At 34.3% G+C, this 18,221-nt stretch overlaps 2 protein-coding genes across 2 annotated transcripts; both read left to right on the forward strand.

The window, feature by feature from the left end:
- Window positions 1-8,139: 8,139 nt before the first annotated feature.
- On the forward strand, window positions 8,140-8,737 carry LOC133826888 (secreted RxLR effector protein 161-like). Its single transcript, XM_062258814.1, has 2 exons — window positions 8,140-8,287; window positions 8,445-8,737. Exons 1-2 carry the CDS (start codon window positions 8,140-8,142, stop codon window positions 8,735-8,737), a joined length of 441 nt encoding a protein of 146 aa, XP_062114798.1.
- A 2,589-nt stretch (window positions 8,738-11,326) lies between these two features.
- LOC133826904 (probable indole-3-pyruvate monooxygenase YUCCA10) lies at window positions 11,327-14,648 on the forward strand. The gene is made up of 4 exons (XM_062258815.1): window positions 11,327-11,941; window positions 12,087-12,320; window positions 12,843-12,965; window positions 14,448-14,648. The coding sequence occupies exons 1-4, from the start codon at window positions 11,327-11,329 to the stop codon at window positions 14,646-14,648; spliced, it is 1,173 nt and encodes a 390-aa protein (XP_062114799.1).
- Window positions 14,649-18,221: the final 3,573 nt, after the last annotated feature.

Below are 18,221 nucleotides of genomic sequence, written 5' to 3' on the forward strand. Positions count from 1 at the left end.
AGTTCGTGGTTTATTATGATGCTTCCAGACAGGGTTTAGGGTGTGTGCTGATGCAAGATGGAAAGGTGATAGCCTATGCATCGAGACAGCTAAAGGAGTATGAGCAGAGATATCCCATGCATGATCTAGAGTTGGCAGCGGTGGTATTTGTACTTAAGGTTTGGAGACATTATCTATATGGTGAGAAGTGAAAAATATACACCGACCATAAGGGTTTGAAGTATTTCTTTACCCAGAGGGATCTGAATATGCGCCAGAGATGGTGGCTAGAACTGGTAAAGGATTATGATTGTGATATCCTATACCATTCTGGGAAGGCCAACGTAGTGGCCGATGCATTGAGTCGGAAGGGCCCAGGACAATTGTTCAGTTCGAGGCAGATATCTGATAAGTTAGCTGAGGAGATGACTAGAGCAGGTATAGAGTTGGTGGTTGGTCGGTTAGCCAACATCACTCTTCAGTCTACACTCCTTGAGAGGATCAAGGAAGTGCAGGGGGAGGGTCCTCAGTTGAGAAGGCACAGAGAGAATGTCTTAGTCAGAGCGGCTAGGGGCTTCTCTATTTCGGAGATGGGGCTACTGAAATACAAGGTTCAGATTTATGTTCCGACGGATTCTGATATTCGGCGAGAAATCTTGGATGAATCTCATACCACCCCTATTATTTACATCCAAGTACGACCAAGATGTACCAAGATTTGAGAACCTTATATTAGTGTTCGGGAATGAAGAGGGATGTGGTGGACTATGTGACCAAGTGCTTAACTTGTTAGCAGGTAAAGGCTGAACATCAGAGGCCACCAGGGTTATTGCAACCTCTAGGCATTCCAGAATGGAAGTGGGAGGATATCACCATGGATTTCGTGGTTGGTTTGCCAAAGACCGTGGGACAACATGATTCAGTGTGGGTGATTGTGGATAGGTATACCATGTCGGCCCACTTTTTTCCTATTAGGACGGCTTATACTGTGGAGCAGTATTCTGAGTTGTATGTGAAGGAAATTGCTCGACTTCATGGGGATCTGAGGTCAATAGTATTCGATAGGGACCCCACCTTCACCTCCAAGTTTTGGGAGAGCCTGCAGAAGGCTATGGGCACGCAGTTGCGGTTTAGTACCGCTTATCATCCTCAGACGAATGGACAGTCTGAGAGGACGATTCAGATACTGGAAGATATGCTACGAGCCTGTGTACTGGATTTTGGGGGATCTTGGAGTAAGTATCTCCCTTTGATTGAGTTTTCATACATCAATAGTTATCAGGCGACTATCGGAGTGGCTCCGTATGAGATGTTATATGGGAGGAAGTGCAGATCACCTATCCATTGGGATGAGACAGGTGAGAGGAGATACTTGGGTCCGAAGATGGTTCAGAGGACCAATGAGGCGATTGAAAAGATAAGAGCTCGAATGCTCGCCTCCCAGAGTTTCCAGAAGAGTTATTCGGACTTGAAACGTAGAAGCGTAGAGTTTCAAGTCAGTGACCACGTGTTTCTCAAGGTTTCTCCCTTGAGAGGAGTGAAACAGTTTGGTGTTCGGGGCAAGCTGAGCCCTAGGTTTGTTGGCCCCTTTGAGATTCTGGAACGGGTTGGAGAGGTAGCTTACAGATTGGCGATGCCTCCAGCTCTATTAGGGGTTCATGATGTATTTCACGTGTCCATGCTCCGAAAGTACATATTAGATTCTACGCATGTACTGAGTTATGAGAACTTGGAGCTGGACCAGAATTTGTCATATGAGGAGAAGCCGGTTCAGATTCTCGACTGGAAGGATAAAGTCTTGCAGAGAAAGACCATCGCCTTGGTGAAAGTGCTGTGGAGGAACAACAAGGTTGAGGAGGCGACGTGGGAACTTAAGTCAGATATGCAGGAGCGATATCCCGAGTTATTCAGGTAATTTCGAGGATGAAATTTTGTAAGGAGGGGATAGTTGTAGCATCCCAAATTTTCTAATAAGGCTTAGGGCCTCGATTAGCGTGTTTGGAGGGCAATAATTGAATTATTATGATAATATGTGAATTTGATGAGTATGTGATTAGAAATGCATGTGTAGGTGAAATAAGTATGCATGTGGGCCCCATTTGGTTGTTAGGGTCATGTTTGTAATTTTAGTCTGCTGAGGACCATAAATGCAATATTTGTGTATATTGTGGTTGACACCATGTGTGAGTGGTGATGTATTTGTGATGAACGACTCGAGACAGTCCTAGGGAGCGATTTAGCTAGAAAGTCACAACGGGGTCAAATGCCCAGCTTGGGAGGAGCCTGAGGGTATTTTGGGTATATATTATGTGTTTGTGAATTATTGAGTAATGGATAGTAACTTATCAATGATTTAGTATGTCGGAATTAGATGGGGATTTATAGGAATACTCGAGGACTTAGCAGGATTTGGCAAGTGACTGAAATGCCCTTGATGACATTAAAGGGTTGAGGATAGGCTTAGGGGCAATTTAGTCTTTTTGGCTAATGGATATAGACTTAGAACCTTGGGAAACCACTAGAACAAAAGTAAAAAGATAGAAGTTTCTAAGCTGTTTTCTCTTACAAAACCGGTTCTCTTTCTCCATCTCTCTCTTTGGTGGTTGAAGATTTTAGAGGGGAATCAAGCATAGGAATTCAAGCTTCATGTTTGCTGAGCTTGGGGAGAAGTGAATTTGGGGCAACTAGAGTCAAGCTCAGGCCAAAGCTAATTCAGAGGTAAGGATTTAAGCTTAACTCCTGCTTAGTTTTCTCTGTTTTTAGAGTTTGGGAGTTAGAACTTAAGTGATGGAATTGAATTGTTTTTGGAGATTAGTTGTTGGAGATTTAGGGTGAATAAACTAGTTATGTGGTTTGGAATTGAGTCCTAGGAAGAATTCTAGGATTAAGGCTCGGAAATGGTGAAATTTAGGGAGGTTAGCTCGTGGAATGCATGGAGGTTTTTTGGGTTTGGGGTTGAGCCGCGACCCAAGGCTGGGCATGTTGCGGCCCGTGTGTCCGTGAAGGCCTGAGGAGGCCTTTGTGAGGCACGCCGCAGCCCTAGGAAGGGCATGCCGCGACCTGCGTTTCCCAACAGGGAGGCATTGTGCCTCTGTTTTGTGGTGCATCGTGGCCGTTAAGGGGCTGGGCCGTGATCCTAATTCAATGCATTGGTTGTTTTGTAGGTTTTTGGCTTGGGAACCTAATTGATAAGGCTTGGAATGGATTTTATCACCCAGATTGATAGAATTCAAGGTCCCAGAGACTAGAATTACATTCCAAAGCCGAGTACGACAAGGGGCAGGGAACGACGTTAAGCACGTGGAGTGCAAGGCTGAGTACGGCAAAGGGCTAGGAGCGGTGTTGAGCACGCGGAGTGCAAGCCACTAGGGTGAGACCCTTCTTGGATGCTTGAATCATCCACACGGTGTAGACTGCGAACCCAGGGCCTGGTAAAGTGCTTGGGACAGCATGACCGCTAAGTGTTTAGCCTGTTGGCTACTTTATTATATACTAACTGATAGATATGCATATGTTGATTATTTGTGTTGAGTTTTCTTGCTGGGCTTCAGCTCACGAGTGCTTTATGGTGCAGGTAAGGGTAAGGGAACAGTTGACCAACCATGAGTACGGAGAGCGTGAAGCGACGTGTACATGTTCGGCCTGCCTAGCTGCTATGACCAGGGGTATTTTCAGGAGATGTTATGTATTAATCTAAATTTTGTCGTTTAGTCGACCTTAATCGTGTTTTTGAGTTGTAAATATTTCTAAACTGTATTTTGGGATCTCAAATGTATAACGATTTATAATTCCAATGAATGACTACATTTTCAAATTATATGACTTTTATTACAGTTTAGCCACACTTTTAACCTAAAACCTCAATTAGCAAGTTAATTACACATTTTAAACTCACTTAGTAACGACTCTAAGGAAGTAGGGTGTAACGCCCTGGATTATCAAAGCCGTTATACTGTGTATTTTAAATAGTGCAGGACTTGCTAACCAAGTCATATAGTTGAAACTGTGATCCTATAATAATAAACAGGTTAAGTTTAAAAGATTTTGGTCATAAACAGATAAAGCTTCACTAAAATAATTATTTATTACATGGGATCCCAAAAACAGGGTTTAAAAGTCGTGCTTACAAAAATTCCAAAAGTTATAAACAACCATGGCCACTCTAATGGAAAAATATACAATTTTAGGTTCTGCCCCTGTACAAACCCTCGACCGTGGTGGCCGAACAGCTGACAATGTACACCTCGCCCCCAGAGCTCTCCAACTCATGGCCGAACCACCAAATCCTTGCCCTTACCTGCACCATGAAGCACCCGTGAGCCGAGGCCCAGCAAGAAAACATAATATCATAGCATGATCAATATCAATAACCAAATATTCAGCGAAGCATAACCAAGAATTCATCAATTCATAACATTCACCTATCCAGTGATAACAATCAACAAGTTAACAATTTGTCATCCGGATAATAAACATATCATAGTCATCAGATTAACAACGATAATCACATTCACAATCAACAGTTATTGCAACCATTACACAATATTGAGGGTTGACACCCTCTATTTAACCCACTGTCTTCGGCTCACTTAGGCCGCCCTCAGTGTTATACCCACTAACTTCGGCCAGCTTAACCGAGGTCAGTGATAAATAAGCTATCCTCAGCTACCAGTGGCTGAGCCACGCCCTGTGCGCAAATATTGATTCCGACACTCTTAGGTCGTTTATCACATGTCCCCATGGAATAATACCATCTCATGACATTATACAAATATAGGGAGCTCTTAGTCCCAACATATTCACATGGTTTACCACAATCATATAACAGTGCATACAAATATAGGGAACACTTAGTCCCAACCTATCCACATAAACAGGTGCAGTTTTCTTACCTTTGATCCCAATAGCTTGACTAATGAAATTAACCTTCAAGCACGATCCTGTCCGAGCCCTAGCGTACACCTAGTCACAGCCATAAATTAGAACCATCACTAAACTTCAATTCCAAAACCTAACCTCGGGACCAATCCTGAGCCCTCGTGAATCCCTAATTCCACCAAACGGGGTGGTGGAATCAAACCCCGAGTCCCCAGGAAAAAACCCTATGAAATAACTCAAAAACCCACTTCTAGAAATAGGGTAGCGCTACAACGCCACAAAGGGGGCGCTATAGCGCTACAAATAGAGCCAAAAAGCCCCTAGACATTCAAGCCTAGCGCTGTAGCACCCTAAGGCTAGCGCTACAACGCTAGTTATAGCACCAACAGCATACTGATTTTCTCCTTCAAAATTCCTCAAGCCAAAACTCTCCAAAACCCCTCCAAAATTCAACCATACACCAAATTGATCCTACCATCATCTACATCTCACCCCATATAGCCCAACCATATAGAACTTAGCTACATGCACCCCAAAACAAAGAAAAAGCCATGCTTGAGCTTGAAGCTCAAAAAGCTCAACAGATTCTCAAAAACTCAGAACTTCAAAGCCAGAAATGGTTACCTTCAATGGAGAAATTCGACCTTAGGTTATCACCATACCCCTCTAGCCTTAAGCTCCTCAATTCCCAAAGCTCAAATTCCTTTAATTTTCATTCAAAGTTCAAAATCAAAATCAATCTCCTCAAAGTTAGAAAGTTTAGACTAAACTCTGAAAATTTCACCTGAATTGAGTATAACCTACAGCTGAACCTCTAGCCACCTCAAGGATCATAAACTCAAGTCTTTGCTTAGGCCCTCCTTGAGATTCCAGCTCCAAAAATTCTCAAGAGATGGTGAAAAATGGCCAAACCGACAGAGAGAAAGAGACCCCTATTTTTCCTTCTTTCTTTCCTCCTTTTCTTTTTCCTTCAGCTTCTACTTGTTTCTAAACATTCCGCTAAGTCTGATAAGGCTGAAAATGACTTATCTCTTTTAAACCAAATGACCATATTGCCCTCCCATTAAAATCTAAACCTTAAAACATTCTAAGGGCATTTTGGTCATTGCTCCCAATTCCCGCTAATTCCTCGAGTGTCTCTAATAATTATCGCTTAAACCCCAACACCTAACTAATCACCAATTATATTCCTAAATATCAAATAGTCTCCAATATATATCCTAAATTTCTAGAAATACCCCCAAGCTCACCCCGAGCCGGGTATAAATCCCCACTGTGACTTTTTCGCTAAACTGCTCACTATGATCGCCTCGAGCCACAAGCTGCAAATATATCCACGTAATAATGTGGTCTCAACAATTTATCACATTATTTACATTTATGCCCTCAACGGGCCAAAATTACAAACATGCCCTTAAGAACAAAACAGGGCCCACATGCATATTCAATACTCATAAACATGCATCTAATCATATATGTATACTCATTTAATCATGCATGCCATATAATCATGCATTTAATCATTCATTCACATAAATACAAATTATGCCCTCCCGACACACTAATCAAGGCCCTTAAGCCCTAATAGAAATTTTGGGTCGTTACATAGGGCGTTACAAAACCCTTGGAGTATATACATTCAGAGCTATGGGGAGCAAGTAGAACACTGACTCAGGGAGGTAATCTCTATTTTTTTAATCAATTGTTGTTGACTATAGTAGGAAAGTTTGGGTTTACTTACTAAAGAACAAATCTGAATGTCTAAACAAGTTTAAAGTATGGAAATCTCTTGTTGAAAATCAAACTAATACGAAAATCGAAAGTCTTAGAACTGACAATGGTCTTGAGTTTGTTAATCAAGAGTTTAATGATTTGTGTATGGAATATGGTATTCAAAGATACAAGACTGTGAAAAACACTCCTTAGCAAAATGGAGTGGCTGAGAGAATGAATACAACTTTGTTGAACAATGTTAGATGCTTGATGGTAGAATCGGGTATGAGTAAGGCATATTGGGGTGATGCTCTTTACAATGCTTGCTATCTTATAAATAGAAGTCCTAGTCGAGTAAATGAGTTTATGACACCTAAAGAGAAATGGTTTGGTAAGAAACCATCTTTAAATCATGTTAGGACTTTTGGGTGTGTTGCTTATGCACACAATGTAGATGATAAGCTTGGTAAAAGATCTATTAAATGTGTCTTCTTAGGTTATCTTGTTGGAGTTAATGGGTATAGACTTTTGTCTCTTGAAACAAACAAAGTTATAACTAGTTGTGATGTTATTTTTAATTAAAGTGTTTTTCTATTTAAAAGAAATGAGAAAGGTATCTCTTGTAATGATGCAGGCCATCAAGTACATAGCAACACTACTTTGATTGAAGTTCATTCTACCAATAGTGAAGACTCATCTACCCAGCCTGAAATACAAGAACGTGATTTTGATGAAGGCAATCAAGAAGAGGATTTAGCAAGCTATCAATTGGCCAGGGCAGATCTAGAAGAGAGATAAAGATGCATGCCCGATATGTTGAGGCATAAGTGGATATTATAGCCTATGCTCTGACTATTATGAATAACTCGCAACATGAAGAACCACATAGTTATAAAGAGGCAATAGAGTGCAAGGAAGTTCGGCTATAGAAAAAAAAGCTATGGTGGAGGAGATCAACTCATTAAAGCATAATGATACCTGGAGTTCAGTTCCAAAACCAGAAATACAAAAGGTTATAGGCTGCAAGTGGATCTCCAAAGTTAAAGAAGGAATAAATTCAACCAATCCTAAGAGGTATAAAGAAAGATTGGTGGCCAAGGGCTTTACACTAGTAGAAGGGGTTGATTATTCAGAGATATTCTCTCATGTGGTGAAGATGAAAACAGTTAGAATGATGTTAGCTTTGGTCGTTCAATATGATTGGGAAATAGAGCAGATGGATGTGAAGAGAGCATTCCTCAATGGAAAGTTAGAAGAAACAATTTTCATGAACCAGCCAGATGGATTCAAGGTGGAAAAAAAAGGAGAAGAATTGGTCTGCTTGCTGAAGAGATCAATTTATGGCCTAAAACAGTGTCCTAGGAAATGGTATAAGACGTTTGATGCTGTTGTCACTAAACTGGGGTACATAAGATCAAATTATGACACTTTCTTATACTATCTAGATATAAATACCTCTGTTCCTATTTTTCTACTGGTTTATGTTGATGATTTATTGATTATGGGAAGTGATATGAGTAAGATTGATAATTGAAGAGAGTACTCAACAAAGAATTTGAGATGAAAAATATGGGAGCCACAAGGAGGATACTTGGTATTGATATTCACAGAGACAGAAAGAAGCATCAGTTAAGACTTGCTCAAAGTCAATATCTAAAGTCTGTAATCAAGAAATTCAACATGATAGAGACCAAAGATGTAGTTGTTCTATTGGGAGGTCATTTTTATTTATCTTCATATCAATCACCAAAGACAAAAGATGAAGCTAGATTTATGGAGAAGATTCCTTATGCAGAAGCTATTGGGAGTGCTATGTACCAGGCCTGGCATCGCTTATGCTGTGAGTGTGCTAAGCCAATTTATGGCCAAACCAGGTGAAGATCACTGGAAAGGACTAAAGTGGCTACTGAGGTACTTGAAGGCAACAACACAGTATGGTTTAGTGTTCAGAAAAACAAGAATGAAGGCCCAACTTGAAGGTTATGTAGATGCAGATTATGCATCTAATAAAGACACAAGGAAGTCTCTAACATCTTATTGTTTTCTTTTAAATAGTTGTTGCATTTCATGGAAGTCTCAGTTGCAACCAATTGTTGTCTTATCCACAACTGAAGCAGAATTCATAGCCACTACAGAAGCGTTCAAGGAAGCAATATGGCTCAAATGATTTCTTAAGGAAATCATAATTTTAAAGGAGAAAGCAATGATATTTTCTAACAGCCAATCATCCATACACCTTTGTAAAAACCCTGTATATCATGAGAGGTATAAACATATAGATGTTAACTATTTTGGATCAGAAATAAGATAGAACAAGGGGTTATAGACTTGGAAAATGTTCCAAGTGAAGAGTTCCTTGCTGATGCAAGAACCAAGGTCTTGGCACAACATAAGTTTCAGCATTGTTTGAAACTTATGAACATTGGACCAGGATAACAGTAGTGGCTATTCTCCATGATATGTTTTAAGTCAATTTGTGGAAATTAAGGTGGAATTTGTGGTATTGTAATTCCCACTTACTAACTTAAAGACCCACTAAAAGTTACCTTACGATTTTTTTGGTAGTTGCATATAGTATTTTGGAAGATTTGTCTGTTACATAAGTTACTACCTAACAAGGACATTTATGATATTGTCAAAAGTTCTAAAACTAAACTCATATATATAGCTTTAGAAAGAACTTTAGAGAAAGGTTTTTCATTCATTCTGAGTTTTGGGGTTTTGGGAAACACTTTGAGAGAAGTTTGTGAGAGAGAGTTTTGATTCTTGGAGTTGTTTTCCTTCAAGAACTTACATGTAAAAGTTTCATCTACTCTTCACACAAGTGTTTCACCATTGTTGATCATAGGCTATCATATAGAACTTGTCATAGTGAAACCTCATTCATGGAGGAACTGGATTACGCTAACACATTGTTAGCCGAGCCAATATAAATTCAAGTTGTCTCTTTCCTTTTACTTGTTCTTTGTTTGTTGATTATAGTATTGTTGTTTGAATTTGAATATTGCTAGTTTTGAGTTCTGTGTTGTGTATTTACAACAAGCAGGCTATCATCTGCAAACAGAAGGTGGAAGATGGTAGGTGCATTCCTACAGATGTGAACCCCTTGCACCTCATTGTTTCTTTCCTTAATCCTAATAATAGAAGACAATCCTTCTGATCAAAGAAGGAAAAGGTAAGAAGAAAGTGGGTCACCTGTCTTATACCTCTGGTTGGGTGAATACATCCCGAGACTTGCCCATTAATGAGGAAACTTATAGAGCCGGAGGATAAGCAATGCATTATCTAGGTAATGAATCGATGAGGAAAGTTGAATCTTTGCATGATAGTCTTTAGAAAAGGCCAATTGTATTAAATACAATATTTTAACTACTCTCAATTAAACGTTAGTATAATATGTCTTGTCGTATATTGTCAATTAGTTTATCAATACGATATTTGATTCTATTACATATTAAATCGATCATAAAAAAAAACCTAAATCATATTCAATTAGTATTATACATATATATGTGCTACTTCTAAGATAATTAAGTATGTATTTCTTCACGTAGGTGAGGAGATCCCGTTCGACCCATTAGATTGATTAGACAATTTCAATTGTTTTAGATATAAAAAATAAATAAAAAATCTACGGAATATTAGAAAGTATATTAAATCTAAAACTAAATACATAGAAATAGTCTAAAATGCATAATATAGGATGTCTTCCAAACTGAACAAAACCCGCCATGCCCTTTTAACCTCGAACAAAACATTTTACTTACAACAATAATCTTTATGTCCGTAAATAATTATCTATTTCATTTCTATGCACACATTGGTGCTATTGAAGTAAACAACTTTTAAAATTTTGTAAATTCAGACATACACATGTTTGACTCATACACATGTTATAACATATAAGTGGAAATTTATTAATTATTATTCATTGATTTTTTGTTCCTTATAATATTTGTTAGATAGACAAAATTGATATATGTAATAATAATCATTCAAAAAAAGTTAAGCAAATATACGTTTATATTTTTAAAAAACTGAATATTCTAAATGAGAATCTTTTTAGTGATCATTTTAAAATTATATCTTATCCTGAAATATGAGAAATAAAAAAAAATCTACTTTTCTTGTTGATTTTTTTTTTTTTAAAATAAGACAAATATATCATCTGTGGCTTTCTTGTTTCTTGCCACTTTTCTTCCATGTAAAAGAGTCTCTTAATACACAACTTTAGTCAACTTTAAGAATAAATATATCAGATTTTTTACCATTTAGGTCTCTCAAACTAATATTAAAAAATCAATTAAAATTAGATTCCATTTAATTATATACCATTTTGAAGGTTTTTTCTTTCTTTCTTATTTTTGAATGTGAAGGAATCTTCTTCAGTGAAAGTAACGCCCCCCTTTTCGCACATTATTAATTAGGAAACCTGGCATTTCATCCTTATTTTGAAAAAAAAAATCTCTATACATTCTTCATTCATCTATGTACGAAAACAAAAAGGCTAATATCATCACCTTTCTTTTTTCCCTGCATGTCGTTAACATCTCTCTTTCTTTCTCTGCAGTTGTTTGTAAATATAGAGTTGTCAAGGTTTTAAGTCATGGCAACGACACTTGTATGAAAAAAATATATATATGTATATGAGTTGTCAAGATTTTTCACTCTATAAAACATCGTCGAAACTTATAGGTTTCTCATCAAAATATTAGAGCTAACTAGTATAGTATTCCCTCATTGTTTTGAAAAATAAATGGAGGAGACTACTACTGTGGTGATTGTTGGAGCTGGACCTTCTGGCCTTGCAATGGCAGCATGTCTGGGCAAAAAGTCAATACCATACATTTTGTTAGAGCGGGACGATTGCTACGGTTCGCTTTGGAAGAAGAACTCGTACGATCGGCTAAGCCTTCATTTGGCTAAATGCTTTTGCTCATTGCCCCACCAACCCCACAAATACTGCACACCCACATTTATGTCCAAACATGATTTTAGCTCTTACCTAGACTCTTATGTCAAGCATTTCAACATAAAGCCTCGTTATTATTGCTGTGTTGAGGTGGCCTATCTAAATGAGGATGACAATAAGTGGAGGATCGAGACCAACAGCATGTTGTCTGGGGAGCGTGAAGTCTATGTTGCTGAGTTCTTGGTTGTTGCCACTGGTGAGAATGCTAAGGCTTTCATCCCAGATATCCATGGGATTGAGAGTTTTAAGGGGGAACTTATTCATTCCTCACAGTATACAAATGGACGAAAGTATGAAGAAAAATCTGTTTTGGTTATTGGCTCAGGGAACTCTGGCATGGAGATCAGTAATGATCTTTCTGAGTTTGGTGCTCAAACATGTATAGTGATAAGAAGCCCTGTAAGTTTGTCCTTGGCTTTCCTTTTCTCCTTATCTTATATATATATATATATATTTATATGAGTGACCTATATACTGTGCTATTGATTATTTTTATATATGTATGTACTGATGCATATTGTTTTATCTTCTGAATAATATGCAGTTACATGTGTTGAGCAAAACAATGGTGTGCGCAGGAATGTTGATGTTGAAATTCATGAGGATCAATCATGTGGATAAATTAATTTTGTGGCTAGCCACATTTTACTATGCAGATCTACCTAAGTATGGGATTCACCGACCCCAAGTGGGACCTTTCCTTCTAAAGGCCAGTGGTGGAAAAACTCCAGTCATCGATGGAGGAAGCATTGACAAAATCCGTTCACAAGAAATCAAGGTTGAGATAAATTGCCAATGTAATTAATGACAAGAATGATAACATAATATATTTAGGGTAATAATTCGGTGCAGCTATTTTTTTGGCTTCACCATTCTAGTCAATTTGTGTTTTCTACGTCTTAATAAGTTTTTTTCTAATTTTTGTTAAATGATAGTGTGCATTTTAGTCATTTAAGACATCCTGCAAATTTTAAAAAAATTCTAAATAATTTATAGTACCGAAAACAATATTCAAACTATTTGTTGTACACGTGCTTATTTTGTAATCAACAGTTTGAACTTTCTTTTCGGCACTGTAAATTATTCGAAATTTTTTGAAAATTTTCAGTGTATCTTAAATAATTACAATGTATACTGTAAAATAAAAAAAATTAGAAAAAAAAAATTATCGAGGTGTAGAAAACATAGACTAGCTGCACCGGTGCAGTAAAAAAAGTAAATGTATTGTAGTCACTCCCAATATATTTATATATAATATTTTCATCTTTCATTTTCTTTTATTTTTTTATAATTAAAATAGGTTGTTCCCGCAATCAAAAGTATCTCTGGAAACAACGTTCACTTTGAGAATGGAACTCATGAGAATTTCGACACCATCATATTGGCTACTGGTTACAAAAGTGTAGCAGCAGAATGGGTCAAGGTATAAATAAGTATGTAGATAACGGAAATTCTTAGTTTTAATGGTTTGTTTTGTTTATTTTAACAAAATATTCTAAATATTTAATGGAGTATATTTTTAAAACTAACTTAAAAATAAATATTTATCAATTACATTAATATAAATTCAAATATTATAAAATATCATTAATATAATAATATTTAATATAAGACTACATATATAATAATTCTATTAATATAAATTCAAATTCAAAGATTATAAAATATGATTATTATAATAATATATAATATAAGACTAGATATTTAATAATTATACTAATATAAATTCAAATGTTATAAAATACTATTATGATAATAATATATAATCCTAATTTTTTACTAATTATATTAATATGAATTCAAAAATTATAACATATTATTATTATTATAATATTTAATACAAAACTAAATATTTAATACTTATATCAATATAAATTTAAAATAATATTAAATATAATAATAATATAATACATAATTTTAAATTTTATTAGAAAAATTATCATTTATGTTTTAAAAAATTATCATATTATATATATATATATTTTAAAAAAATCGTAAATAGTGTTTTTGTTTAATTTTTCATTTAATATGTTTATGTTATTTTTTAATTCAAATATTATAAAATATTATTATTATAAAAATATTTAATACAAAACTAGATATTTAATACTTATATCAATATAAATTTAAAATAATATAAAATATCATTATAATATTATATAATACATAATCTTAATTTTTATTAAAAAAATTATCATTTATGTTTAAAAGGTTATCCTTTTATATATATTTAAAAAAATCATAGTATTTTTGTTTACTTTTTTATTTAATATGTTTATGTATAATATTGTTTATTTATTTGAAATTTGTATGATAATGATACAAATTTAATAAAATATAATTAATAAATTTTATAAATAAACTAAGCAAACATGTATTGTAAATTGCTTGTATCTAGTATATATATATATATTTATACTAAAACTTTTATAAAAGTAATAAAAAGTTGGAAAATTTATTTAGTAATTATCAATTTTAAATTATATGACATATATTAATTTATTGGTTAGATATAAATTGAGACACTAAAATTAAACAAAAAAATATTTATCTCTAATTTTTATATAAGGCAAAGAAATAATTAAGCACCAAATTGTGCATATATAAATGCTAAGAGTTATTAATATGTGTTCTTAAGAAGAAAAAAAATAGTATAAGTCAATTAGGATGAATTTTAGAGGGAAAAAAAACACACACATTATAATTTATTTTTATACAAATAAGTATATAGGTGTATATATGGTATTTCTAGTTGATATTAATATATGATTAATTTCACCTAATGGTGTAAATATTAATACTAAATGTGTCTATTGAACCTATCTAAGACATTCTTTTTATAATTAAGGAAATTATATAGCTTGATATAATCAAAACGAGTCTTAAAAAAAATTAACCTTTTCAGGACTATAAGTATGGTCTGAACAAGGAAGGAATGCCAAAAAACAAGTATCCAAATCACTGGAAAGGAGATAATGGCATATACTGCATTGGCATGTCTGGAAGAGGACTAGCTGGTATATCTTCTGATGCAATCCTTGTAGCGAACGACATTGACAACATACTTCATGGGGGAAGAAGGGCTACCAAATTGAAATGGTTTTAGATTCAAGTTATTATAATTTTTCTAAGACTTGCTTTAATAATGTTATGAGTAATTATATATATGTAATAAAGCTTATGATAGCTGGTGTGTGTTTGTCCAACCTTAGTTGAGTTGTTGTTTGTATGCTCTGTCGAAGCTTCTCATGTTCTTGAGTTGGCTTATGGTCATCCTTTTTATGTAATTTGTTTTGTTTTGGAAAATCAAATAAATGTTTGCATCCTTTTATGAATCTATTAGTGGTATTGCCATATAATAACAAAACATGATGATTATCCAGAATCCAATTTTGGAAATATTTAATTGAATATTAAAACTCTAATAAGTACTTTCAAAAAAATTTCCGTTTGGCATGAATGACAACTCATACCAAAAAGTAACGCATATAAATATATAAATTGTAAATAAAATAAAACAAAAAAAAATATAAGTAAGATAATATGATAAAATTAAGCAATACATATACAATTTTATCTTCATAATGTTATATTTTATATAAATAATATAATTTTAATCAAATGAGTGTGGCAAATAAAATGGGATGTGACAAAATGAGTCATTTTGTAACATACATATAGAAATTACAAATTTGGTTACTGATTTGTAACTCCTAAAATATCAACATAATCAATATATAAAAGAAGTTACATATTCTTGATTTGATTTTCATGTGCTATAATGTTTTATAGTTATTAGGAATGTTATTTTGACAGCCCGTAAGTATTTGGATATTAAAAAATTACATGGGATAAGAATTGGGATGTTTTGGCAGCTTGTCACCAAAGATATTACTTGGGGTTGCAAATCAGTAATCTGGTAGTTTCGGTTGTAGTGATCCAATTTTTTTTTTGTTTATATGGTTATGTTTTATTTTATTTGTTTGATTATTAGAAAATAACTTGAATTATTTGTTTTGTGTGAATTAGAATTTATTTGAAATAATTGTGTAAAGTTGTGTAATTATTAGTGTTACATTTTATTAGGTGTGACAAATTATGTGATTAGAATAAAATACATTTTTTTTTTATAATTTTTGGTGTGTGCCTAAATGTGTTGTAGTGTGTGCGTGTGTGGGATTTGTTTATTTTATTTTAGTTAAATTAAGTGAATAAAAAGGGAAAAGAAATATTGGTTGTCATCTTTTTGAGATAAGATGACAAGGATTTCCTACTTAGTTTGTTCACATTTGGATAAGGATTAGATGAGGTGTAAGCTTGGACAAAGGGAGGAAATGGTGGGATCTGGACTTATTTTGTGGGTAAGGGTTTGAGCTTTCACACCTAGGTTCTTTCATTAGGGTTAGATCACTAGGAGCTATAAAAAGAAAGATGGGAGCCTTGGAGGCTCATTGAGGGTTGTCGAAGCTTTGAGAGAGAAAATGGTAGAGGAAGAGCACGAGAAAGAGAAAGAAGAGAGAACGAAGGAGAAGAGGAAGGGGTTTCGAAAATTCCATAGGTATGTCTTGATCTTGGGTTTGGTTTTTGATCCCTTAAGTCTAAGTTTCTTCTTCTCAATTCTCAGAACTTTCTTTTCTTTTCTTTTGTGGTGTTCAAAATCCCTAGGGTGCCCAGGATTGTTTTGCTTTTGTGTTCTTAAACACTATCAAGAAATGTAATGGGAATTTCTAACTTTTTTGTTGATTTGAAGTTGATATATTTTGTTTATGATTTTTGACATGTTATCTTGAGAAAATGTGTTTATAATGTATGATTATGTTTTGATAATTTTAGTCTTGATGAGTATATGTTCTAGTGTTGGTTTGTGCACTAATGCTATGATGAACTTATGTAAGGTTATGATATCTTGATTAGAAACATGTTAAGTTTTAATTAAATTTTGGAAACAAAAGTATATTTTTGGGGTATAGGTTTCAGCCATGATTAATATAGGCCTAGGGTTCTATTTTAAAATTATTCAAGGCATGATGAATATTTATGTACTAAAACTAATAGAAAAACATGCTAGGTTTTGTGTATTACTATTTATTTTTATGAGCATGTTATGCCAAGGTTCTTGACTTGATGATTTGGATAGGAGCATGATTATGATTTTGTAATTTGTTAAAAAAAAAATTATGAGTATATGCTATGCTATGAAAAGTTATGATTTTATGATAAAATTTAAATGGAGAATTAAAGTGTCCCATTCATTATAGAGTTTCGGCCATATGGCGTATCTATGGATGAATTCTTGTTCATGGCTTTATGTAACACTGTTTCATGATTATAAGATGTTGAATTGGTTATAGGCAGGTTGTAGATTTACCTCATGATTTTATAGAGTTTTCGGCCCATATGTATAAAAAAAAAGTTTGATTTTCTTGAGTTATTTGCCAAGTTATTATCATGATTTGTTACTATGAGTTTTGGCCAAAATTTTGTAAAACAAAGTGTCACATTTTGTACATTTCGGCCTAGTATAGAAATTTTAACAAGGAAATATTTTAGTAACTTTCCAAGCATGATTGGTAACATTAGGTGTTACATACAACATGAAACTTTGTTGATATTTTATGGAAATAAAAGTGGAAAATTTCTTTTGAAATAAACTATGGTTTCGACATAGCTAGGGAATTTCACATCTAAAAGTTATTTTTGAAAAGTGTAAATTTTTTTTCCATTGTTTTGTAAAATAGGTCTTTTAGAAAGCTAAAATAAGAAAGAAAATTGGTCATTCGATAATAATACTATTTGATCAAGTCTAGAATTTCAAGTTTGGATTTGTTTAAAATTCTTATGTGATTAAATTATGATTTTATGTACAAATAGTAGCATGATAAGTGGTATTTCATGTATTATGAGTTCTGTGAAATTCTTTGGTTTCGACATCTACACTTAGAAAGCATATAAAGTTCATGCAAACTTTTGTGATATGCTTGTGTGAGTATGAATTGTGTTTGAGACCAAATTGTACTTGTTATGTTTCAATTTTTGAGGAAATGGTCCTGTGTTGTTTGAGTTTTGTGCTTGGACTTGAGGTAAGGAAGTTAACTAGAATTATGTTTTTTTTTTTAATAGACTCTAGTTATGAGATATGTATGGCTTTGTTTGTGTTTGCTTAACCTAGTTTTTCAGCATCATTAAAGGCAGACGTGCCTAAAGTCTCGACAATAGGGGTGCCAGGTAAAACATGGACAATAGGGGGGCCATGTAAGTGACCAAAGAAGAGTCATATGTGATCTTATGTTGTATGTTTATGCTTATGTTGCAAATAATCTCATGCTTATGATTAGGACTTATGTTGATAATGATTGCTATAAGAAAAGTATGTTAAGAATCTATGAGATATGTCGCTTATGCTTTCATGTTGTGTTTTCCTTCTTTTTTGTACTTCTTTATTGGGCTTTTAGCTCACCCCCTTACTTTCTCCCTTATAGATAGACTCTAGGTAGACTTATTTGGCACGCATGGTGAGTTAAGTCAGTTTTCCATAAGTATGTATGTATGTTGTGGGGAGCCAAGTCAACGAGGAAACGATCTGGAACGCCATAGTGCCTTAGAGTCTTTTCTTATGTTAATTTATCAGTGGAATGTATTTATTTACTTTAAGACTGCATCAAATTATCTTTTGGTTTTG

The sequence above is a fragment of the Humulus lupulus genome, chromosome 1 (genome assembly GCF_963169125.1).
Source record: "Humulus lupulus chromosome 1, drHumLupu1.1, whole genome shotgun sequence".
Classification (NCBI taxonomy): Eukaryota; Viridiplantae; Streptophyta; class Magnoliopsida; order Rosales; family Cannabaceae; genus Humulus; species Humulus lupulus.